At 30.3% G+C, this 25,713-nt stretch overlaps 1 protein-coding gene across 3 annotated transcripts; it reads right to left on the reverse strand.

Annotated features, from left to right (window-relative positions):
* Positions 1-466: 466 nt before the first annotated feature.
* LOC129908225 (motile sperm domain-containing protein 2-like) lies at positions 467-25,304 on the reverse strand. 3 transcript variants are annotated; one of them, XM_055984586.1, is made up of 7 exons: positions 24,385-25,216; positions 18,731-19,216; positions 18,434-18,675; positions 1,835-1,907; positions 1,224-1,348; positions 817-1,161; positions 467-745 (listed from the first exon to the last, which is right to left on the reverse strand). In XM_055984586.1, the coding sequence occupies exons 1-7, from the start codon at positions 24,467-24,469 to the stop codon at positions 575-577; spliced, it is 1,527 nt and encodes a 508-aa protein (XP_055840561.1). In that variant the 5' UTR covers positions 24,470-25,216; the 3' UTR covers positions 467-574. The 3 variants fall into 3 exon arrangements, with proteins under 3 accessions (XP_055840561.1, XP_055840563.1, XP_055840564.1); XM_055984588.1 differs by lacking the exon at positions 24,385-25,216 and adding an exon at positions 23,419-23,470; XM_055984589.1 differs by lacking the exons at positions 467-745; positions 817-1,161; positions 1,224-1,348 and adding an exon at positions 1,660-1,764 and having other exon boundaries at positions 24,385-25,304.
* Between the last annotated feature and the right edge of the window lie 409 nt (positions 25,305-25,713).

A 25,713-nucleotide genomic window follows, 5' to 3' on the forward strand; every position in this document is an offset into this window, starting at 1 on the left:
GTCCTTAACAGTATGCTGATAGTTTGTCTTTGTATCTTGTAGACAGAGCTCAAAATATGTCTTGGTCTGCTGAAAAATTGAAAAACATATTTTTTTTTTAATTGCGAAAATAAAGTAACGTTTGCGTTCTTATTTTTTTTTTATATATCTATATATTAGTACAATAACTACATATTAACAATCACAATTAAAGTCCAAAATGACCTTTGTGTTATTGACTTGTGTATAGGTTTAGATACAATAACATAAATATCATGTTTAATATATGTATGTATATTTTTTGTGTGTTCTACACTTCATTTTGTTCATTATGCCTACGGCATCATGCTAGGACTACAATTCTAGTAATTTCATTCATTATTATATCATTTTTATTAAATTAATTTATGTGTTCAAATAAATTAACCAACAAATTTGTGTAACTCTTTGAAACGGTATTCAAATAAAAAAAAAAAGAAATGCAAAATTAAATTAAATAACTAACCGTTTCATATTCAAAAAACATTAATAAAAAAATAAGAAAAAAAAAATACATAATTTTTAGAATACAAACAAAATGTCATTATTTGAGCCATTAAAATCTTTTAGAACAAGAATCCGAATTTTGTCCTTGGATTTCTTGTTTAATTATATATGTGAGAGCTATTGAGACAATAATGAACACCATCAGCGACAGCCAATGTAAATTGACGCTTAGTCTTGTACGTTGATCAATACGTTTTATGGTCTCTGATAATTGTACTAACTACACAGGAGAAAACAAATGAAACATATTAAAAAAGATTATTTTACATCTTAAAAATACGATAAACTTACATCAACACCACTGATATTTTTTCCATCTCCAACATCTTCGGAATAAGCATGTCCATTGTGCATGTTGTTTCCTTGTGAACTCTGTGGACAAATACACTGCAGCCGGTGTTGTTGAACATTTGGACTGTTTGGCGGTAATGCTTTCCAGAAGCCTGCCAGCATATCGCTGTTATTTACATCCATATCATCCGGCAAAGGAGTGCACATGACCAGAAACTTATCCTTGCTAGATGATGAAACCTTATTGCCTGGTTGAAGGATGACATACACCGTAGCCGTACAGCCGGGATTCAAAGCCCCCGAACTCGGACGGACACGGAATTTCAGTGGAGCAGTAGTTTTAATCTGAAATTATAAATAAATTTAAAGCCTGGCAATTTGAATTTTTCATTGAACATGTTCTTTACCTTATATGTAATAGGATATTTGCTGGTGCAAGTTATGTTAACAGATCCTCTCAGTTCACCCTCATTGGAATCTTCAATCTTGTTAAGGACGATAACGTCATTTGGTGTGATACGTAACATCTCTTCTAAAAAAATTCAAAAACAAAATAAAATTGATTTTAGCTTCTAAAATCATTTTGTTGTAAACAAATTTAAAAATAATAAATCTTTATAAGCGTTTATAAATTTTTTAATTTTGGCAAATAAAAATGTACACAAAAGGTACCTACTATTTAACTGATAATGGATTGTGACTCAGCAAATGACCTTATCAAAATAAAAAAAAAAAAATAACCTTATGATACTCAAAAAAATGATGTGTGACTAACTATTCTGTTTGCTTTAAATTCGTTATTTATTTTCAGATGAAAGCACAAACTAACTTTGAATGACTTACTTCTCGGACTCATTTTGTGCTCTGAAGAAGAATGAAGTAGAAAAGAATTAAATCGAAGAGCCAGAAGCGAATTTCAAATTCAATCACAAAATCATCACCAATTCACTGGTATTGTTGTAATAAGTGGAATAACAATTAAAAGTTGACAGATTTTTACCAACATTTAGAAACTTACCATTGTTAGGTGTAAGATGATCCTCGCCGTCAGACATTGGTGACCGTGTTGGACTGGAATTGGCAAAGTGTACCTGTAATGAAAAATTAAAATATAAATTATTACAAAGTGTAAAAAACAACATCGTATATTTGGAAAATTGCCAAGCGCTTGAGAAGAATAGATACAAACCACGTCCTTCTATTTTATTTTGTTGACAAAAGGGACGAAATATCATCAACATAAAACATTGAAAACAAAAAAATACCATTCAATATTAATTTTAAATGGATAAAATTGCGAATTTAAAGTCTAATAAAAATAAGAGTTGAAATAAGGCTTAGTTTGGGTTCAGAAATAACCATTATATGATAGAGCAAGTAAATAAATTTACGGACATAATTAAAGGTGTTTGACAAAGATAGGAGTTCATAGCTTTTTTCAAAGGAGTTTTTACAAACTAAATGCAAAAATATCAAAATTCTAATCAACCAAGAGGTAATTCCATTACGAAATATAACACTGTCCTCAAATTAAAACAACATTTAGCTATGAAAACTACCAACGAAAAGATATAAATTATAAGTCTGAATATTGAAGAATCCGAGGGATTTTCATCTATACAGAAATTTAACATAAATCTTAGAGGCTATTTAAAGGATCAGATACATTACAAACAGAATAAACAAATTATTTTCATTTGATGGTAAATTAATGGTGAACATGAAAAATATGTCAGTTGGCCAATTTGGGCAGCAACTGAACAATTGTAGCATTAGAACCAAAGTATGACGAAATCACACTTAGTTTCATGAGATCAAAATCGATTGAAGACTTTTCATAGTCAGATATTTGAAAAGAAGACACCCACAATAGAAAGTTCTTCTAAAAGCCAATAAACGCGATTAAGTTATGTTCTACAAATACAAAAATATATTAAAAAATTATAAAACACCCCATTACCAAAATTTAAGCACACTCGAAAAATAGAAACATACATTTTCACAAATTTTTATGAAAATCCAACTACATAATACCTACACTGGTGGAAAAATTGTAATAATTTCTATTTTTTAAGTGATTTTTGAGAGGCTGTAGTGAAAAATGATTATACTGAAAATGCAAAAAAGTTGGAAAGCTCATGTCGAATTCCTTTCAATTGAAAAATCGAATTTTCGGCGATCTCGAAGCGAATATTTTCTGAAAATCATGTTCCATAGAAAAAAAATTCGCCTCAAACGAAGCAGAATTCGAATTTTTTTTAATCCCTCTTTTTTGAGAGATTTACACGGATTTGCACAAACACTTGGAACATTTGACATTTCTTAAACGTCAAGCTGAAAGTTTTCTTCTTGTTGTTTGCTTATTTGAGAACACCAACTTCAAATAAAGAGTAAATTTTAATTGAATATTGTATTTTTGTTGCGGAAAAATATGAAATAAATAAAAAGAAATCAATGTGCGATCAAAATATATTTTTTCCTGGCATAGTTCTTGTGAAAAAGTCAAATTACTGTGACTTTTCTTCTCGTAATTGTCGTCAGAAAATTTTTTCTCTGTAAAACCACAGCATACGGCCAAAATAATAACCTTCTACTTCATCTTCACTCAGATCTTAATAATAACTGCAATTTCCCTTTGATTCTGATTAAAATAAATCTATATTACCGAAGAAAATAAATAAAATTATTGATCAAAGGAATCTCTGGTTTTATTTTGCAGAAATTGTTTTGGTTTCAGCTTGACGTTCGTGTAAAAATTGTTGTCAAATGACACACATACAATCGCAAAAAGAATTCGGTCTGTTTTCATGTTCCTTTTTAACACCAAAAATTCGATTTTTTTTGAGGCGATTCAAAAAATTGAAAGGAATTCGACATTAGCTATGAAAACTACCAACGAAAAGATATAAATTATAAGTCTGAATATTGAAGAATCCGAGGGATTTTCATCTATACAGAAATTTAACATAAATCTTAGAGGCTATTTAAAGGATCAGATACATTACAAACAGAATAAACAAATTATTTTCATTTGATGGTAAATTAATGGTGAACATGAAAAATATGTCAGTTGGCCAATTTGGGCAGCAACTGAACAATTGTAGCATTAGAACCAAAGTATGAGACGAAATCACACTTAGTTTCATGAGATCAAAATCGATTGAAGACTTTTCATAGTCAGATATTTGAAAAGAAGACACCCACAATAGAAAGTTCTTCTAAAAGCCAATAAACGCGATTGTGTGCGATTTAGTTATGTGCTACAAATAAAAAAATATATTAAAAAATTATAAAACACCCCATTACCAAAATTTAAGCACACTCGAAAAATAGAAACATACATTTTCACAAATTTTTATGAAAATCCAACTACATAATACCTACACTGGTGGAAAAATTGTAATAATTTCTATTTTTTAAGTGATTTTTGAGAGGCTGTAGTGAAAAATGATTATACTGAAAATGCAAAAAAGTTGGAAAGCTCATGTCGAATTCCTTTCAATTGAAAAATCGAATTTTCGGCGATCTCGAAGCGAATATTTTCTGAAAATCATGTTCCATAGAAAAAAAATTCGCCTCAAACGAAGCAGAATTCGAATTTTTTTTAATCCCTCTTTTTTGAGAGATTTACACGGATTTGCACACACACTTGGAACATTTGACATTTCTTAAACGTCAAGCTGAAAGTTTTCTTCTTGTTGTTTGCTTATTTGAGAACACCAACTTCAAATAAAGAGTAAATTTTAATTGAATATTGTATTTTTGTTGCGGAAAAATATGAAATAAATAAAAAGAAATCAATGTGCGATCAAAATATATTTTTTCCTGGCATAGTTCTTGTGAAAAAGTCAAATTACTGTGACTTTTCTTCTTGTTATTGTCGTCAGAAAAGTTTTTTCTCTGTAAAACCACAGCATACGGCCAAAATAATAACCTTCTACCTCATCTTCACTCAGATTTTAATATAGGTCGTTTCAAATCAAAAGTCCTGACTCTGAGTTTATTTTCTCCTTTCCAATAAAATTGAGAACAAATAAACAAAAAACTCAATTTTATTGGCTCATTGCGAAAAATCAACTTAAAAATAACAACAAATCATGCTTGTTTGGATGAAAGAAATGCTAGAGAAAAAAATAAACAAACGAAAAATCTGAATTTGTTTATTAATGATTTCTATGGTGACGACTCCAAAATAATTGAAAAATAAAAATAAGATATTTACTGCTCAATTATACAAATGAAAAGATGTGAATAGAATTTTAAGTTATGAATTGCTATCATATAAACCGGACATTTCTGGTCCATCTTCACCTAGTCCTATAACAATATCTTCGGCAAAGTTATCCCAACTGCCTTCAAATGATAAATAATTAACTAATTGTACGTTTTTTTGTATTGTCCGCGGATATGGAGTGATGCAAGCCCGGGAGACTTGCCTCTGCTTTCTGAGGCTAACCCAGTGAACCGCACAGACGGATAAATTAATTAAAATAGGGATATCAAGAACTGTTCTTCATTATTTTATCGTAATTTTAGAAAAAGTTCAGCTGCCTAATAAATGCTTCCTTCCAGTAAGCGAATGAGTTTTTTTTTATTTTTGCTCAATTTTCCATGGGACTTTTGATTTGAAACGACCTATAATAACTGCAATTTCCCTTTGATTCGGATTAAAATAAATTTATATTACCGAAGAAAATAAACAATATTATTGATCAAAGGAATCTCTGGTTTTATTTTGCAGAAATTGTTTTGGTTTCAGCTTGACGTTCGTGTAAAAATTGTTGTCAAATGACACACATACAATCGCAAAAAGAATTCGGTCTGTTTTCATGTTCCTTTTTAACACCAAAAATTCGATTTTTTTGGGGCGATTCAAAAAAATTGAAAGGAATTCGACATCAAATATTCTTGTGTTTAAGGTCGACTTAAAACTTTGCGGGCTGTTAGGCGACAAATATTATACATATATTTCATATTATATACATTTACGCCCATATTATTCACTAGTTTAAAAAATACATCTGGATGTAAAGAAATTGAAATGTCAAAAATAAATCCAAATCCATAATATTCACTATCACACAAAGAAAAAAATAGTCATTTTTAACTATTTTTATAGTTAAAATCGGGATAACTATTTTGGATTTGAATTTATTTGTGATATTTGACAATTTTACATCCAGATGTATATTTTAAACTAGTGAATAATATGGCCGTTAGTGTATAGCGATATTTAACAGTTTTTTGTTAAGAGATACAATAATATCCTATTTTATCATGTTTTTCTTTCAAATTCTTGTTAAAGATAGAAAAAATGTTAGCATTGAATAATTACAAATAGAAGTGGACACCCAGGGAAACTTCCGCTGTAAAATTGTAGTCGCTAGTATCGTGCGTTGAATTAAAAAAGCAAATCCAACAATCCAAAAGCAAAGCCAACAATCCAAAAGCAAATCCAGCAACCCAAAATCAAATCCTAAACAGCTTATACATATGGATAAAAGTTTTTCTATTTCAAAAAGTGGAGATAGCCTAGAGGATAAGGTGCATGCCTGTTAAGTTTACCTGCCCAGGTTCGAATCTGACGGGAGATTGAGATTGTTTTTTTTTTTTTTACATTACTAGAATAAAAATTAATTAAATTTCTCAAAAAAAATCTCCGCAAAAAAAAAAAGTTTCAAAATTTACCGGTATTCGAACCTAGGCCAGTAGGAGTAAAAGGCATCGGCCTTGTTCTCTAGACTAATACGACTTTTCAAAATACGAAAACTTATTTCAATATAAGCTCTTTGAAATGTATAATAATAACACTGGTCAACAAAATTAAACTTTTTTTTTGTTACAGAAACCAAGGTATACTTTTCTATAGGATTTTGGTGTGCTGAGCTCAAATCCGAAGTCAAAAAAATTCTACCACATCACGTTTTTGAGATAATCCCGTTAGAAAATCGAAAATGCCGCGATTTTTTCTTAGCTTTTGGTTATTTGTTTTAAATAAATTTGTAACGGTTTCTAACAGAACTAAATGTTGTCTTTCTAAATCCGTTTAAATCTTTTAAAAATCTCTTATCTTCTTTGAGAAATCTGAAATTGAAATCAACGTGTTTGGTATATCTCATGTTTATTTACTTTTAATTGCGAATCTCGAAAAGTTCTTTGCCAATCGCTTTCAAATCTTGACACAACGTTCCATTTAGAATCTTGCAAGTTTTTATATTTGCGAAGGTGGTTAATCGCAGTGAAATACATCAAAGCGTGACCGTGTCAGATACTTATACTAAATAATTACTAGTGAGAAAAATATAATTATTTTCTTGTTAAAAACAAGATAAGAACTTACTGGAATGTAAATGAAACGTTGTGTCAAAATTTGAAAGCGATTGGCAAAGAACATTTCGAGATTTACTATTAAAAGCAAATAAATATGAGATATACCAAACACGTTGATTTCAATTTCAGATTTCTCAAAGAAGATAAGAGATTTTTAAAAGATTTCAACGGATTTTGAAAGACAAGATTTAGTTCTATTAGAAACCGTTACAAATTTATTTAAAACAAATAACCAAAAGCTAAGAAAAAATCTCGAAAACTGGTAAAAAAGCGGCATTTTCGATTTTCTAACGGGATTATCTCAAAAACGTGATGTGGTAGAATTTTTTTGACTTCGGATTCAAGCTCAACACCCAAAAAACCTATAGAAAAGTATATCTTGGTGTCTGTAACAAAAACCTTGTTGACCAGTGTAATTATTAATTTTTTTATGAAGGTTTAAAAAAATTATTAGTTAAGACTCAACTCGAAAATACATGATAGTTGAGGCGCAAACCTGTAGTTCATCTATCTTCCGGTACTCTTATAGTCGCATGAGTAATCTGCGGTGTCACTTCTATTTGTAATTATTCAATGGTTCTAGTTTTTCAAAAATGTTTATTAGGACGTGTGTGAATAGGAATGTAATTGAATCTGACACTCGATCTATAACCTTTAAGTCCATTCAGCATCAATTTTTTGAAGAGGAAAAATGATTTTCTTATATTCCAAATATTAAGCGAAAAAAGTGTAATGGTTAATTTCTTAAGATGATTTTTGACAGATGCGACTCAAACTCATGCTTCAAAACAAGGGACTTTCATTCACTCAGAAGGAGTTCAACAAGGCAAGTATAAAAACCAAGAAAAGTATCAAAAATTATGTCTGTATATCAGCTCTATCGTCGTATCCATTCGGAGAAATTTTTTTACCAAAAACTAAAAAAATTGATTAATGGCCTGTACTCCGCCTGTCGGCATTATTTTTCTCAAAATTGTTTCCTCATCCCTAATACGCAATTCTCAGTTTCTCTTCTCTCTTCCCCAACCTTAATTAAGATCACCCAAAATAAAATACTCTAATAACATCAGTAAATTTAATTTAAAAATAAAAAACGTTGCATAAAGTAAGGAGTATTTTCTATCAGAAAGTGAAAAACAAATTGACCCTCGATTCTCTAAAGAGCACCTAAGAGCACCCAATTTTTGTTGCATTTTGTTAAAGAATATATAAACTAACTCATGAGTTTCAATTCATCGCAGAATAACGGGGTATACTAAAACCAAATCATTAAAGTTCAAATAATAACTTACCAAAAATATCAAGTTTTTAGATACTAGTTCTAAGCCCGAATTAAAATAGAAAAAACCATCTAACATTTTCAAAACTTTATTAATATCGTTAATAAATAACTGAAGAAGAATTCTCCATTTAAATTTTTTTAGATTTCTATCACAACACTTCGATATCGCATATAGAATAACACTTACCAAAATACTTCGAATTCAAATAAAAATGAGGTGGATGTAACAGTTAACTTTGAACTCATTTTTTAACAAGACACGATCGAAAAACAAAAAAATGAGTGCAGCATATTGACACAGTTTATTTTGCACCCACTTTGCCAAACTTTTTGGTGTCAATTTTCATTTTCAGAAAATCGACTTATGACCAGTTACTGCAAATACTCCTATGTGCGACGATAGACCTGAGGTGTACCGCCAGTGAACTTTTAGGGCGATTTTGTTCACTAGAAGTTAAACATAACTTGGGGATTTTTATCTTCAACTTCTGAATTTGGATTTGTTCACGCAAAGTTGACGTTTTTAACTTTTGATTTTAAACTTGGGAGTTTATAAACTTCCAGTTTTCTCAACTTCCCGAAAAAGTAGAAAAGAAGTGAGTTTGCTTCAGATTTAATTTTTCTGTCAAAATTTTGTTGGCAGTTTTTGCGTTAACGCATTAATAAGCAAAAAAAAAAAGAGAAAAACACAAATAATTTACAATTAAATAGAGAGTTGCATTTTATATTTTCATAATATTTATTTTATTAAAACCTTTAAACCCAAACATTATGTTAACGAAAAAATACATTTTTTTCAAGTGAAATGGTTCTTCTTCTTCTTCTTTTTTTTTTTTAATCTATTTTGTTCACTATTTTTTTCTTAACTCTCGAGTTTATAAAATAAAGGTTGGTTAACTTTCAGTTTTAAAAATATCCCTAGGATATTTGTGACAGCTGAAACAAATACTGCCAGTTCAATGTCATTTATATCAATGTCATGTATATTTTGTGCATTTTTTGTGTTTCAAATGTGAAATTTGTTTTAAAAATTGTTTTAACAATTGGCATTTAACTTTATTTTGTTTTATTTTAACTCGAATTTTGAGCAAATAATTTTCTTTTTGCAAAATTTTAAATGTGTCGTTTGACAACAAAAATTCTGAAGCTACATGTATATGTAATGTGTGTAAATACAAAACGGAGGGAAATGATAATGATTCATTTGATGAATTATAATTATTTAAACTTATGTTTTGATATTAAATGTAAAGTGCAACCATGAGTGATGTTCACCTAGATTTTTATTATTTGATTGCTAAATTAATCTGTCAAGTTCTACGAGCCATTTCAGTTCATTATTTAACATCCATTTTGCCCATAAATAATTTTTTTTTACCACGATAAATTGTTTAAACCAAAAATTTATAATAAAACATGAAATTTTTCTATGCAAAACCTCAAGTTTGCTTCATAACTTCCACTTTTTCCGGAAGTTGAGAAAACTGGAAGTTGATAAACTCTCGAGTTGAAAATCGAAAGTTAAAAACGTCAACTTTTAGTGAACAAAAGCAAATTCGAAAGTTGAAGATAAAAATCCTCAAGTTATGTTCAACTTCTAGTGAACAAAATCGCCCTTAGACTCGGAACATGGTACCCATCTTTGAAGATTAAAATTTTGTAGGCTGTAGAAATTTCCTTTCTGCTGCCTTATTTTAAAGACCGCAATACCGGTTTAAGGCATTTACCGAACAATTAGGGGAAAATGAAGCTGTAGTCTGCGTTATTGGTAAAATTTAAAAATGTGGAAATGAAATAAAAATCTCTGGGATTTTTGCCTGCAGCCGATGTATTTCCAGCTACAACTATACACCATTGTTTTCAGGGGATTTTGCACAAAAACAATAAATGTACCTTAAAATCTGCATTTGAAAATCCTTTGATAGGTGTTGAATTTTTCAGTATTTTCTTCCCCATAGTTAAAACTTTACAGATATCCAGTTAAATAATTTTTCCAGTCGATAAACTTAACATTAACACTAACAACAACAAAATGTAAGCTGCGGCAGTTTAAAGAGAAAATAAACTTCTTTTGCGAACTCGGTCTTTTCACAATCTATTGTCTACCAAAACTGACTCCAACAGCAAAAGAAGGAAACTTAATTGGTGACGACAATGAGAACAATGAGGAAGTTAAAGTTTATTTTGGTACCATTCGGCAGACAACAGCACACTACTGCCCGAATGCTCTCGATATTAATCAATCGAATTACCGAGGTTTTTTTCTTCTATTTTTCACCAAACAACAACTTTACATGCCGATGGATAAAAAAAAACTGGGCAAGTATTCAATTTGCTTTCTGGTGTGATTGGATGGGTGCTGGTTTTTTTTTTCCGACAGATTTATTTAAGAAATAAATTTTGCAAAATAAGGATAAGTATGTGAATCAGCACTTACCGTATTGAATGGATAATTTCTTGTAAAGCGTAGATAGCCTCTTTGTGGTTCGTGTAGTCGGCCTCGACCCGAATTATTAAAACAAAAAATTAACTCAAGAGATTCTTGATGGTTATTGATTTAGTAGCCACTTCAAGTCTTGTAGAAAAAATTCAATCAAAAGTTGCTTGGAATATTGAATTTATTTTTTAATAAATTTTATACTAGACTAACAGATGCTGATGCTACTTTGAGATTCCGTTATTTAAAGTGCTTCTATGTTGCTGGAGCACAAACAAAATCCAAATAAAAATTGAAAAATATTTTTGTTGGATGTTTATCGATGGCGGAATGCGATTGTCATTTTTTTGACATTTCACTTTTTTTTTTTGTGCGGCGCAAGTTTTATGTAGCAGGGATGACACTTTGTTATTTTTTTTATTGCAATAGTACTTTTTTGGAAAAAGCTTTTAGTTAGCTTTTTGCTAACAATTATTGACGTAGAGCTCAACTTTGTGAAATAATTTGAAATGTTTACCTTTTTTTTTATAAAAAAAAAAATGTATTACAGTGAAAGGAAGAATGGAAGTCTGCCCTCTTATGAAATTCAAATCATATCTTGGTTTTGACTCTCTCTAATGCCGACTTTTCACGAGTCGGTTTTAGCCGCACAATTTGTCGAACGGCTAAAGTCGACTAGAATTTTTCTATGGAGATTGTCACATTAGTCACCTGAGGCTTATACCGACTTTTCACGAGTCGAATTTCGACTCGTGTAAACGTAAGCCCGCAGGTGACTAAAGTGACAATCCCCATAGAAAAATCCTTGTCTACTTAAGCCGTGCGACATATTGTGCGGCTAAAATCAACTTGTAAAAAGTCGACATTACGTTCCACCAGCCGAAAGCTTCTCCGCAAGCCAAAAATCTTGATAATACAAAGCGATTGCCGTTTAATTTTTCATAATCGGACGAGTTTTGCAACTTTGGTGGCTGTCCAAACCTCAGCAGATAAATTGTCTGCAAAGCTCAGGATCATGATTTTTTACGACCCTGCACCTGCACCAAATTATAGCCTGTTTTCACTACAGCCCAAATGAGGTTATTTCGCAAATTAGATCAGTTCAAATTACAAAATAAATTTTTTTCTATGCGATTTGACATTCGAAATGAGATAGTGTGCGAAATGATCTCATTTGAGCTCTAGTGAAAACAGGCAGGGTCGTAAAAATTCATAATCCTGAGCTTTGCAGACAATTTGTCTGCTGAGGTTTGGACACCCACCAAAGTCGCAAAACTCGTCTGATTATGAAAAATTAAACGGCAATCGCTTTGTATTATCAAAATCTAAGGGTGATTATTTTTTCTTTTTTTTTTTATTTGTCTTAACAAAAAAGTTGTGGCCAAGAAATGCAAAAAAAAAAAAAAAAAAAAACACTAAAAAATTAATTTAAAAAAAAAAATTTGGACTTTCGTCTCCAATGTAATAATCTTCATAAAATAAATGGCAAAATTAAAAAATAAAAATCTACAGGCGATATTTTTTTGTTTGCAGTAACAAAAAAGTTATAGCCAAAAAACGAAAAAAACATAAAAAATAAAAATAATTTAAAATTTAGGTTTTCCAGTAGATACGCAGTTCTTTGAGTCCTATATAATCTGAAGAGAATTAAAACCAATATACAGTTCAACCATGAAAATAGTTTTATCTTGATTTTACATTTCATAATTTGAAATTAACAGTTGCCATTGCAAGTTCCGGGGGATTGTACAAAAAAGTACAACAAAAGTTTTTAAAAATAACAACGCATTATTAGTGGCATTAATTTTCCGTTGTATCAGTATTTATGACCAGATAAGTCGTTTAAACAATTGAATTCAACATTACATCGACCCTTGATTGCAAGAACGTGGTAATTGTTTTTTTTTTTTTTTTTTTTTTTTAATTTGAGATAAGAATCTTTTGAAATACCTTTATACCAGAATATATGTATGTAGAAATTATTACTTTTTCTATTTTGTTTTTCTATATAGTTATAACATTGGTACATCTTAATAATTTATAATTTCACATAGGTACATAGGGATGAAACTTTATTACAATTATTTGCAACCGCTCAAAAATATGCGCAAACGCACACAGAGAAAAAAAAAATTACTATTTTAAAAGTTAAGACCGGGATGACTATTTTAAATAGTCGTTATTGACTGTTTACATAGTCAAATATAACTATTTTAATAGTTAAAATTGATTATTTAATAGTTAATTTGGAAAATACGACTACTTCCATTGACTATTAAAATAGTGAAAAATAACTATTTTAATAGTTATCCTGAAAATAACTATTTCGTTCTCTGAGTGCATAATCCATTGCGTGATCGAGAAACACCAAATTCCCGAAAACAAATAAAATATAATCCAAGATTAGATTTTTTATATCCCAATTCTATGATAAACTGCCATACTGAAAATTTTGTTTGATAAAATATATCCCAATTTTAAGCCTGAACAGAAGCAAAAGACACAAATTTATCATCAAGTAAAAAGAATCAAATTCTGAATTTCAGAGAAAATTCAGTCACAGACACAAACATTTTTTAATCGACTTTTACTAGACAACGATTTTTAGATCATTCACTTTTCACTCCAACATTATAAATCGAAGAAATTTGCACAAACGTCGTCGCCAATAAATTACGTGCAATGAATAGCATTTTGTTTAATTCGAATACATTAATCATAATGCAAGAGGTAATATTAATTAATTGCTAAACTGTCTTCCTCCTAAATGACAACAACTGCTTACTCATTTTGAATGTAAATTTAACAAGTAAGTGCTTATTTAAAGCTCTCATATTTTCCAGTTTTGTTTGGGTTCTCATTCGTGATTGTTGAAGAACGAAAGTGACGTCATTGAACTATATTTTCCTTTTGATATATGCTTTACTTCACAACCACTCACACATACACATACACACATAATAACAGCTGTAATAAAACAATTTTAAATTATTGCATTAAAATTAAAGGGGAACATGAGCAAGAGAAAGTGAAAGATAAAAGATACAATAAAAATACAAAGCAAAGATAGGTACACACTATACAAAAAATTTATTAACAAAACAAAAGGACGTTTTTTGAAGAATATAAATGCTAATTTATTAGCATACTCGAAAGGCCACTCTAGTAAGCTAGATTTGTTTGCACTTTATACAATTTGATAATTTATTTGTTAGAATGTAGGTATTTTATATTAATTGAGGCTAATGCTACAATTTAATATCAAACCTAAACAAATGTGTATGTATGTAGTTGTAGAGGTGGTATCTATTGTTATAAGGAAAAGGAAGATTGCCCTTCAAAATTCAACTACTGGGCAATTGTGAGATACTTCATAGAGGCACACATTGAATGAATTGAAGTAGGAAGGTACACTACACAGTAAGAATTAAATTAATAAAAAAAAAATAACAAAACACTCGAGTTTCGAGTTTGTATTGTATCTTCTATCTATTTTTATATGAATGATAGATATTCATTGATATTTTGATATGTGTATTTGTATATCTGGTTTGTATATAAATTTAAAATATATATATTTATGTATTCTCACACGTACCCTTGGCATATTCTGGAAGTTTATTTGAACAAAATTTCACTGTGTACAAAAATACTTTAACAAATTCTATAACTAAAACAGGAACACCCCGGACGTATTATAGTAGCACTATAGGAGCAGCGCAAGCGATTGATTCGTTTTAAATTTCAACTCCACCAACACAAGACAGAGAAGAATTTATTTATTTATTTAATTCAATTCAGTCAATTTAATTTCCACGTTGCGTTAATATTAGGAGAGGAGACGACGACGAACAACAGCGTTCGATTGGGTTTGTGTTTTGTTGTTCACCATTCTACTTTATTGTGAACGGTCAGATAGATAGATACTTACTGAAACCAGAACTCACAGCTGAGTTGTTTGGCTGTGAGAAGTGAGATGTGCTGTGCATGTAACAGAAATGAAATGCGAAGGCGATGTAGTATGTCGAAGTCGATGTTGGATGTCGATGGCAAGGCAAGGCAAGGCAAAAGCAAACCAAAAGACCAACACCAAACACTTTGAGTTACGCGCAAATCAAAGGAAAAAAACGAAGAAAAAGCTTAAGCGGTGACGGAGTCGTGCGTCGCGTCGGTGGTATTAACAGGGTTACCCTAAGATGTTATAGAAAACAAAAAACACATATTTTTAACAGTAAGGATCTGGTATAATGTACCGGAGCATGTATGCAAATTTTGTTTTACTTTTTTGTTTGAACAAAAAAATGTTACGTATACGCCACCGTGACCCAATTATTTAGTAATTCTTTAATATGAGCTATTGGAGTTGAGATTTGCTGCAAATAGAGGAAATTTTAGCAAGAACCTCTAAACAAATATAAGGACTGCAAAGGACTGAATTTTTGCAGTTTAGAAGTGAAAAATAAATAAATATTTTATAAACATAAAATAAAAAAAAAAAAATAAAAATAATTAAATGAAAGCGAAAGCAGATAGTGTTTTATGTCTATGTCTACATCTTTACATTACTTTAGTAAAAATAGTTATAAATAGAAAATCATTTGTGTTTTCACATAATAAACATAGTTATTTGTAATGTGGTAACCCTTTTATAGCTTTTAAACGAAATAAATGTGTCATTTAATGAAGAATCGATTAAAAATTCAGAAACACACACGCACTAAATATGAGCTAATCATGCAAATTACTTATTTGTTGAAGCTTGAAAATGACGAATGTTTAAAGGATGGGTCAAAATTTCTACATTAAATGATATCGCTTAGAAATATATTAGATTATTATTCACCAGGGCAATTAGGTTTTGACCCGGGCAGTTTTTTTTTTTATTAATTAAGGGTAAAGTCTTCAATTGTGTTGGCCAGAGTAATCACAGAAAATCCGTTTAGCATAAAAACCAGCAACTTCCTTAATGTTAAATCTAAAATATCCTTATAAGTTGAGGAAAGTAAGACATAAAAGGGGCTTGGCTCGGACAAAATTATATACCTAGGTATAGCATTTTTATTGATGGATATTGTTGGCAGCAATACCCTTACTCGCGTACCCAAAGCCCCAACGATTCCCATTTGGGGCTTAGCGACTATCGGCAAAAAAAAAAAACTGCATCAATAAGGCAATTTTGGATTGAGCTATATCTTTTAAGCTAATTTTTCTTGAGAGGTCATTTAAAAACCAAAACAAGCTTATTTGTATGCTGAATTTAACAAAATTAAAACCAAATTTATGCGGCTATTCTAAGTGACTATAAAAGTCACTTAGTTACTGTTTAAAATGCGATAGGTACATATTTTCGGAAAACCCACTTTCCATGATGGTACGGAATGAAATTTGACATGAAAAGTTCATTTTCAATAAGAATCAAGAAACAAACGAGTGCATTGAAATAATTTGGATGAAAGGGTGTTTTTTAAAGGAAGAAAGTACATTGTGCAACAAGTAGCAAATTACCTATGATATGCTTGGTCTTGTTTTATTCTTGATGACAATCACCATCGAAATATTTTAACTATTTTTTTTTTTTAATATACCATTATTATGACAGGGCGCTCTTTCTCCATTTCTTCCAAAATTTTTCGATGCACTCTTTTGGTTCTTGGTTCTCATTGCAAATGAAACGTGTATTTTTAATTTTATCCCAGCACCATCATGGTGGTTGGTCTGAAAATAGTAACTTCATTTTAAGGACTTTTATAGTCACTAGGAGTAGTCGTATAAATTTTGAGGCCAGTAAAATGCGTCATCTCATTTTTTTTCCAGGAAATTTAGTGCCTGTCCAAAATTTGTATAAAGTCGTATGCCATCGAAGACTTCTTTTAGTAGCAGCTCACTTTGCAAAATGCTTACAGTAATATTTTTGAAGCCTAACTTGTTTTGGCGCGTAATATTTGAATGCGAGTAATTTTTATTTGGCTAAGCGGTCTTTCATTTTGACCAAATATGTTGGGATTTTTTTTGATATCGGATGTTATTTATTTATAAAAACTACCATTGATGCGTTTTTTTAAAGCGCGATCGTACAGAAGGTACTTATTTAATTTTTGTAAGTACTATCCACATAAGTCAAGGATAAAGAAGTTACTAGGTATGACTTCAAAGTGCAAACACAGGTACATGAGTGCAAATACCTTTTTCAGAGTTTTTCCACTGAACAGAAACAAAAAAAACATTTTTCCCTGATGGATTATTTTGGGAATATTTAAATCTTGATTTCAATTTAAAATTTAATTTTTTTTACGAATTTCCAACGTAGGTTATAATTATATTTATGTAAAACAAATCCCAATTGTATTTGATATTTTTTTTTTGACCAAATTTTCTCAAAAAGTGAAACAGTCAAGTAAAATTTGTAATCGAAACTTTACACTACTTAAATAATAAAGGAATGAATCCTGCACCACCCCTAAGGCCGAGCCGCTTGGTAATAAATAAAATGACTTCCAAAAACCTACCTAGAAACTAGTAGAAAATAATTACAGATTATTCTACAAAAAACTTGAAACATTTTTTGAGGCGTTTCTCTTCTTACTTCATTTGATTTTAAAATTTTCCAAAAATAGAGTTCTATTAAAAATGTTACACTTTAAGTTCTTTTTATCGGATCGCGTTAATATTAAGGTCTTCAGCCTTTGGGAAAATGACATATCCCTATATATTTTTACTCCAAAAATTCTCTTAGATTACCAATTGGTAAAATGATTGTAAATTTGTAGTTATACCTTGAAATCAAAATTAGTTTAAAAATTATGGTTTTGTATTCTAGCTGTGCAAACATATTTTTTTGTTGGCTCAAATGTGCATTAAAGTAGTTCTTAAAAAAAAAACATTAATTGAAGAATATTTAAAATTTAAATAGCTGCTTCTATGAAGTTTTGTATGATGTCTTTAATAATTTTAAAGAAGAAAAATCTGCACATTAAAACACAGCACTATCTATTTTTATCCTATTCTTCTTTCAGTAAGGGAATTTTTTTTCGTTAATGGAATGAATTGGCCTTTGCCCATTTAAGCTACGATAACCACAGACACGCACAGCACATATATATTTTTTTATAGATAACAAAAGGCCAAAGGTAGATATACTCATAAAAAAAAATCCTTTTTTCGTTTCGAGAGCTCCTAGCCCCAACCACATAAAATTGATTGCGAGGACATCATTCTTCGTTTTAATTAAAGTTTAATCAAAGCACACCTTTTCCCAGACCTTTTCATCCGAAATTATCCAAACACCTGCTCAAATCAGAGTGAAATAACGGACCCATAGGGAAAGAGAAAAAAAAATTAAAATCGATATCGATGAAAACCCACGACACGACTCGATTTATGACTAAAATATTTGGTGAATGAGATTGAATGAAGTGGAATTCATCTGAGTTTCAGTATAATTTGAAAGCAATCCCTTCGAAATTCTTAAAGTACAATCACTTCATTTATTTGTATTTCATATTTCAAAACATATTCCCCATTCAAATAAACATATAAAAGGCTCGGTTTCAATATAAAACTGGACATACCTTTTTCGTTGATGTTGATAAGTTGAAATCTTCATCGTTGTTGTTGTTTAAATTTTGTTTCGCCTGATTTGATGAAACTTTTTGTTGGGCGGGTTGAAATGAGAACGTATAATTATCATTACCACCCCAACAAGCGAGTCTATTATTATCATCCACGAATTCGGAAACATTTTTTGGATTCAGGAACTTCATCACTTCAACGGCTTTTGGTGGCATAAGTTGTTTGATTATTTTAAAGGCAGCTAAAAAAGAATTTGTTTTTAGAAAATTTGCATTCATTAAAATGTTCTCACTTACCATTCAATAACCAAGGAAGTTCATAGATAAGAATATAATTTAAAGGTAAAGGATAAAGTTTAAATATTTCGATGATATTTTTTATAAGATCCATATCCACATTTCCAACACTCGTTCCCTGCATATCGAAGAATGCTGACATTTTGTCCTCATCATTTTCAGCCAAAACTCTTTCGATCCAGTAGACAACAACTCGCATAAGTTCCTTCATATCCTTGCTTCCTTTAACGTGTAATTTGGCCTTGAAAATTAACAATGTTTTTCCATCTTTGTCTCTGTTACGAGGAAACACTAGACCTTGGTTGAGATAGTCCATGCGAATATTGCTTTCGTTGATTTCATTTACTCCGAAATTCTTTCGCCAAACAAGGATGTCCCAAAGTAATTGAAGTGAAAGTTTCATATCCAAGTCATTGTGTATGAGATATTTTTCAACGTAAAAGTTGTTTGTTTTTACTCGTTCTATGTCTTTTGGATGGAAACTTCCTAAGAAAAAAAAAATTAAAAGAAGAATTTGTTTGGTAGATACATAAGTTGGATTTATAATGTTTGGAATATTTTTTCGGAAATTTTAAAATATTCAAAGCACAAATGGTATTGCATCTTTAAGGGTTTCCTCAAAACAAAATCTTAATATTTGACGGTGCCGTTCGGCTTAGGCAATCTCATTGCATTCTTAAGAACCATGTTCAAGAGCCAAAAAGGGGACTTTATTTACTAAATTAATATTTACAAGTCGTCGTATAAATTTCAAAATTTTCAAATTTTGGGCAATTTTAAATGAAATGAAAAAAGGACCCATGGGGCTTTTTTGAAAGTTTACTACACCAGTTATATTAGCTACATCAATAAACATTAATTGGTGCGGCCTACTGAAGTTTTCGAAGAACTTTTTTTTGAACATTTGCACTCTTTAAAAATAAATATTTCCCATAGTTTTTGATGTCACCGATGTAGTTAATAAATAATGCTCTGAAACAGGCCCTGAAATACATAATCATTCATTCATTCATTCAGCGTATACCAAATTGCTTCCTATTTGATCATTTTCCCTTTCTATCTTAGTACCTATCTTTTTTTAGAAACTGTCCAGAGTAGTTTTTAAGAGTTTTCATAAGAGCAAAATAATAATACATCCTGATAGTACGTGCAACCCATTTAATTATTGTTTATTCCTTAATAGCCAATAATTGATTAGTTTACCCCAGTCAAGCAGGGGCGTATGTTGAGTTGTCGGGGCCCGGGGCAAGACTAAATTTTTGGGGCCCCTTTGATATAGAAAATAAGAACAAATAAAAAAGTACTTATACGCCCACTTATTTTTCTGGGAACCTGATGTATACCTATCATTTGTTGGTCGCTAAAATTATGTACATAAGTAATATTTTTTGGGGCCCCAAGATAATATGTAATTTTTCTTTCAAAAAAGCCATTTATTTTTTTGGGACCCCTGAGGTAATACTTTTTTTTTTAGATGAAATATTATGTGGCTAGGTACCAATTCACTGAAAAATATAATTTGTCTCTCTTGTGTCCGAAGTGATTCATATGTTAAGTATCTTATCTTTTTGCTTCGATACTTTTTTAACCAGTTGCCTTCTCTGCATTGTCTTCTTACCGGACCCTGGCGTGTTGGTGGCTCCGGGGCACCGCCCCACTTGCCCCAATGGTGTGTACGCCCCTGGCTACAAGCTATAATTACTTAAACATTTAAATATCTACAAAAAAAACCTTCAATATTATGAAATAAAAGTGTAGTTCTACAAAATGACGATTAAATTGATTCATTGACAACTATCACTAATTCGTGTTCATAATCTACCCATATTTAATGGTTGTATCATATAATACAAATGTACAATTATTACTTTGCAAATATTTTATGCACCTGTTCATTAATTAAAAGTTGAAACTTCACGATGCAAGTGTTAATTATATTTACATTCAAGCAATTGATGATTGCATCAAAGTAAATTTTGCATCTCAAGTCGTTTGCTATTCTGTTTGTTGTTTTTTTTTTTTTTTTTAATGGAGTATTTTTTTCCGGAAACATCACAAAATTAAAAAGAATCAATATTTACATTCAAACAGTTATAAAAGCTAAAGGTATGATTTTTTTTTCTAATAATTCTTTGTTACTTTTGTAGCATGCTTTGAATTTTAATTACAGGTTTTTTGTAACCAATTGGTTGGAAAGTGGGTTGTAATAATTAAAATGTTTGAAAAAAGAGAATTTACGTTTATTATGCTTTGAAGAGCTTAAATTTCTTCAAGTATCTTCCTTAATATGGATATGTTAAAAATAGAATAGGAAGGTATACTTTCACAAAAAAAAAAAAAAAAATAAACAAATAGAGCGTGATGATATTTAAATTTTATTTTAAAAATAACTTGTTTATAATGAAGGAGAATTTTTATTTTTCTAATTGGGACGAAAAAACTGTTGCCCAAAATAGAGGTTGATTTTATGGAAAATTTTGTAGGACAATTTTCTATGTTTGGTCGAAGTTTATGTCATATTAAACATTAGGAAACATTTCTTCAATGTATTTTAATAGAAGATATCGCTTAGAACCTATGTGCATTAATTTCAGCTGAGGAGTAAATAAACAAAAGACCATTTTTCCATTTCAACAAATTAGTCAGAAATCGCAAAAAAACTGTGACAAATATGTCCTCTTTGAAGGGTAATTTTATATACGAAATTAAGTATTTATGCAATTTCCATTGAAAGCAACATGGTGTAGTTTTTCATTAAAAAGCTGATTTCATTAAAAAAATGGAAAACCTGAAATGTGGAAATACGGCCTTTTGTTTATTCACTCCTCAGTTTATATTTGTATGTTTAATTTTTAAAGGTTTTTATGGGATGCGTCTTTATTAGCAAAGTATTTTTTTTTGTATAAATACACGAGTAAAAATGGAATTCTCCCAAACCAGCACCGAAGGTGAACCACCGCCAAACCATGATTAAAAACTATATGTTATCCGAACCACGGCTGTAGTTCGGCGCTCCAAAAAAAGAATTTAAAAATTCAATTTTAAAAAATGTCTCAAAATTGAATGAAATAAGGAGATTGGCAGGATTATTTTAATTTTATTTATAGATAACACTGTGTAACACTCAAAATATACGCGGGCGGAGACCTATTAGGTTTTGTAGAGCTAGTTGCACTGATTACGAAACTGATTACGAAACCCCTAACACCCCCAAAATCTGGAGTTACGGGCAAAAAACGGTTTTTTGGACCTTCACCCATTGAAAAAGTTCTAGCTTCGTCAATTTTTTACCCATTTTCGATTTACAGTTTCTAATAGAAGATAAATATACCTTTTTAACAATGTATAAAACATGTAACTCGGTTAAACCACTTAGAATTTATAAGCTGTCAAAGTTCAAAAATTACATTTTTTTCGTCATTTGCCCAACTTCGGCATCAATTTAAAGTATATGTTTTCAAAACAACATGCTATTTAAAAAATATATTCTAAAACTATATCTATTTCCCAATCAATCGAGGTATTTTTTATGAAAATCACTTCAAAATTGGCTTAGAAAAAAAAATTTTTCGATTTCAACCCAGATACAGAAATTCGAACTTTTAGGTATAGAACAAAAATGTTGTTTCGGCACGTAGTAGGATAACTTGGGCGCCAGGATTAGATAACGGGTTTTTGTAGAGGAGCTCAATACAAACATTATTTTTTGGGAGGGGGGTCTATCTCTCCCCGTTTAGGTGGGAGGGGCATTTTTCTAAAAAAAAATTTATCAAAATAAAAAAAAATTATTAAAAAACAACGGCAACACTTACAGTGATAAATTATACCATTTCCGAAAGGCAAAATTGTACATTTCATTCTAATTTTTAAATCAATATACATAATATAACCAATAGTTTTTGGAATAATTAAAAATAGGCGAACAAAATTTTTTAAAACTTATTTTATACTATTTTTGTCCAGACTGTGAATTTTTGTAAAAAAAAATTACTCACACAGAAAAAAGCCTCAATTGATTCCTTATCGTACAGTGAAAACTATATGTTTCTATGTCTTCTAGTTTTTGATAAAAATTTTTTTCTATCAGAAACTGTAATAAAAATAGCAAATGGGTAAAAAATTGACGAAGCTAGAATTTGTTCAATGGGTGAAGGTCCAAAAAACCGTTTTTTGCCCGTAACTCTAGATTTTGGGGGTGTTAGGGGATTTTCAAATACCGTTTCGTAATCAGTGCGACTAGCTCTACAAAACCTGATAGGTCTCTGCCCGCGTATATTTTGAAACCTCATTTTTGTAACACCGTGTAATTTTTTAAGTAACGGTAACCATGAAACCATACCCAAGTAATTTTTATTTTTAAATAGCTTCTGGTTATCTCCACCGGTGGAGATTTGAACATAGACAACCAATTTGCATACATTTTTCAATTTTATGTAGATATTATATTATACCTACATGTCTGATAAGCAAAATTTAAATTAAAAAAAAAACCATTTTGACCATTGACCATTTTTGTAAGCACCTATTTTTGGCTCTAAAATGTTTCAAAATCGGCTTCTTGCCTATAAAATATTCTGGCAACACTGCTTCGGATACGAAGACAAAAGTAAAATTTTCCAAAGGAAAAATTTACGAATAACTTAACTTAGTTTTACAAACAACTTGTTAGATAGTAAGTTTGTTCTTACCCACTCGAAAAAATCTGAAGTGGGTAGAGCTATCCATACTATTATCTGTCGGGCCTCCTGGCTTCCAAATAATCAGTTAATATCATGAAGAATCGAAATCTTTGTACTTATCTAATCACTGAAAGTAATTTTTGATTAGATTGATGAAATTGTATGAAATTCATCGAGATTATTGGCTGAAAAACGATAAAAAATTACAGAAATTAGTAGAAGCATCGTTGGAAAAAAATTTAAGCGAGCGAAATATTAGTTAACTTGATTTTTAATTAAAATTTGTTCGCAACAATCGGCGACGGACATCGTACTTAAGATTATAAAATTTAAAGCGTAAGATTTCAGACCTTTGCAATACGAAGTGTATTTGAGAATACATTTTAATTTTTTTGTGCCAAATCTTAGCAATGTCATTCAATTCAATAAGCCCCACAGCTTGGTTTTTTGCTTCTTCTTTTTGATAAATATACCTATCATATTGGAAAGATCTCGAATTGAGCTCAAAAATAAAAATTCTTTGAACTAAACTTAGGAAATAAAGTACAGGAAGTAAATACAGTACATGACTGAAAATATAAACTTAATTTGGTAGAATCTGACCAAGTGAGGAACAGAACTTTCAAAAACAAGAAGTGTGGCGGATTTGTCTGTATTCTATTTTTTCAACCAACTTCACTTTTTTAATAGTACCTAAACATTTTTAGCCAAATTAATCGTTAACTAAATATTTTGTTTAATTTTATTGCCGTACAAAATCTAGATTAAAAATATTTTATAGATATTTTTTTTTTTATTTCACTGGCACTACTAGGCAATTTGAAATTAATTACAATTATTGCTGAACGAGTTTGATTAAAGTTCAATTTGTTATCACAAAGTGTTTATGATTTTCATACAGAAGTTGAAAAAATGGTTTAAAACATTTTATAAATGATCTTGGAAAACTTCTTCTTCTTCATTTATTAAACTTACCACATGGGGCAGGTTCTTTTTCACATTTCTTAAAAAACAGATCACGCAAAGTCTCTATTTGCTCAATAGTTGGTTTCAATGACATTTTTAAGGCGTTTTATTTTTTTTTTTAAATAAACAAACAAAAATATCAAAAAGAAACACGTATCGACCAGCTTGCCGAAGGTTTAACTAATAAACTAGTTAAAAACCTTAACTTTTTTTTTATGCAAAAAAATAATAAAAAAAAAAACTTTATCAATGTCCAACACAAACATTCATCATTTATCAAAAAAAAAACTGATAAGGTAATATAAATTCATTAAACACAATCTTTGTACAATCGGCCAATCTCAACACGATTATTATTAATCCACATGCAACTCAACGACCAGTACAGTATGTCCACAAGTGAAAAATAGCAAAATAAACAAAAATGTTTAATTATAGGCTAAACCATTGTATATGAACATAACGTTTAGTTGCTATTAAAAAATTTGTATCACAAATAATTGTCTATGTGTTTGATTTTAATCAATCATGTAAACACGACAAAGTCCATCTCGACAAAAATTGATATTTAATAAAATTATGGGACATTTCACGAGATCCGTCCGACACGCCAGACAAGTTACATATATGTTCACCATAGAAATGACTTCTAACAACTGATTTCGATCACACTTTGCCCTCTTCTCAATTCAAAGTTCTGACTGATTGTCAAACAAAGTGACGTAATATTTAGCAACTGCTGTTAAACGTTTTGTAAATAACTCGAGTGATTTTCAATATCAACGAACGATCGCTGCATGTCTACGCCACGATCAAATCGGAACTAAAAATAAACTGAAACACTTGCTACTTTGCTATGGTGTTGTATTATAGTGTAGTGACATCTAGTTCATTGAAATGCTTCCAAAAAGAATACGAATACCAATTTTACCCATCACGTATGAGTAGAGTATCTATACTATACCTACATTGATCGTAAAAAAAAGCAAAACCGATAATAAAAATATAGTAGTGGTCGATCGGTGTAAGTGTAAGTGTTGAGCTACAAAAATATAGGTCACACATGATTGTATGACAAATAAAAGAAAAACGAAATTAAAAAAAAAAAAACAAATAACAGTAATTGTGTGCCGGCAAGACGACCTTGAATATACCAGTGTGATCATAAAGTGCCACGGCCATCAACTTGCTTTGGGGCTATGGGGGCCATCAGAAACCAGAACCGGATTATAATTGTTTTGCAAATTAAGTGACTTGCTTTACGCACCCTATTACTTAAGGGAGCTCTGTAAACCTAATTAGTGAATTCCAATAAAGTTGTTATTATGTCAAATCATG

Source organism: Episyrphus balteatus, chromosome 2 (genome assembly GCF_945859705.1).
Source record: "Episyrphus balteatus chromosome 2, idEpiBalt1.1, whole genome shotgun sequence".
In the NCBI taxonomy this organism is placed as follows: Eukaryota; Metazoa; Arthropoda; class Insecta; order Diptera; family Syrphidae; genus Episyrphus; species Episyrphus balteatus.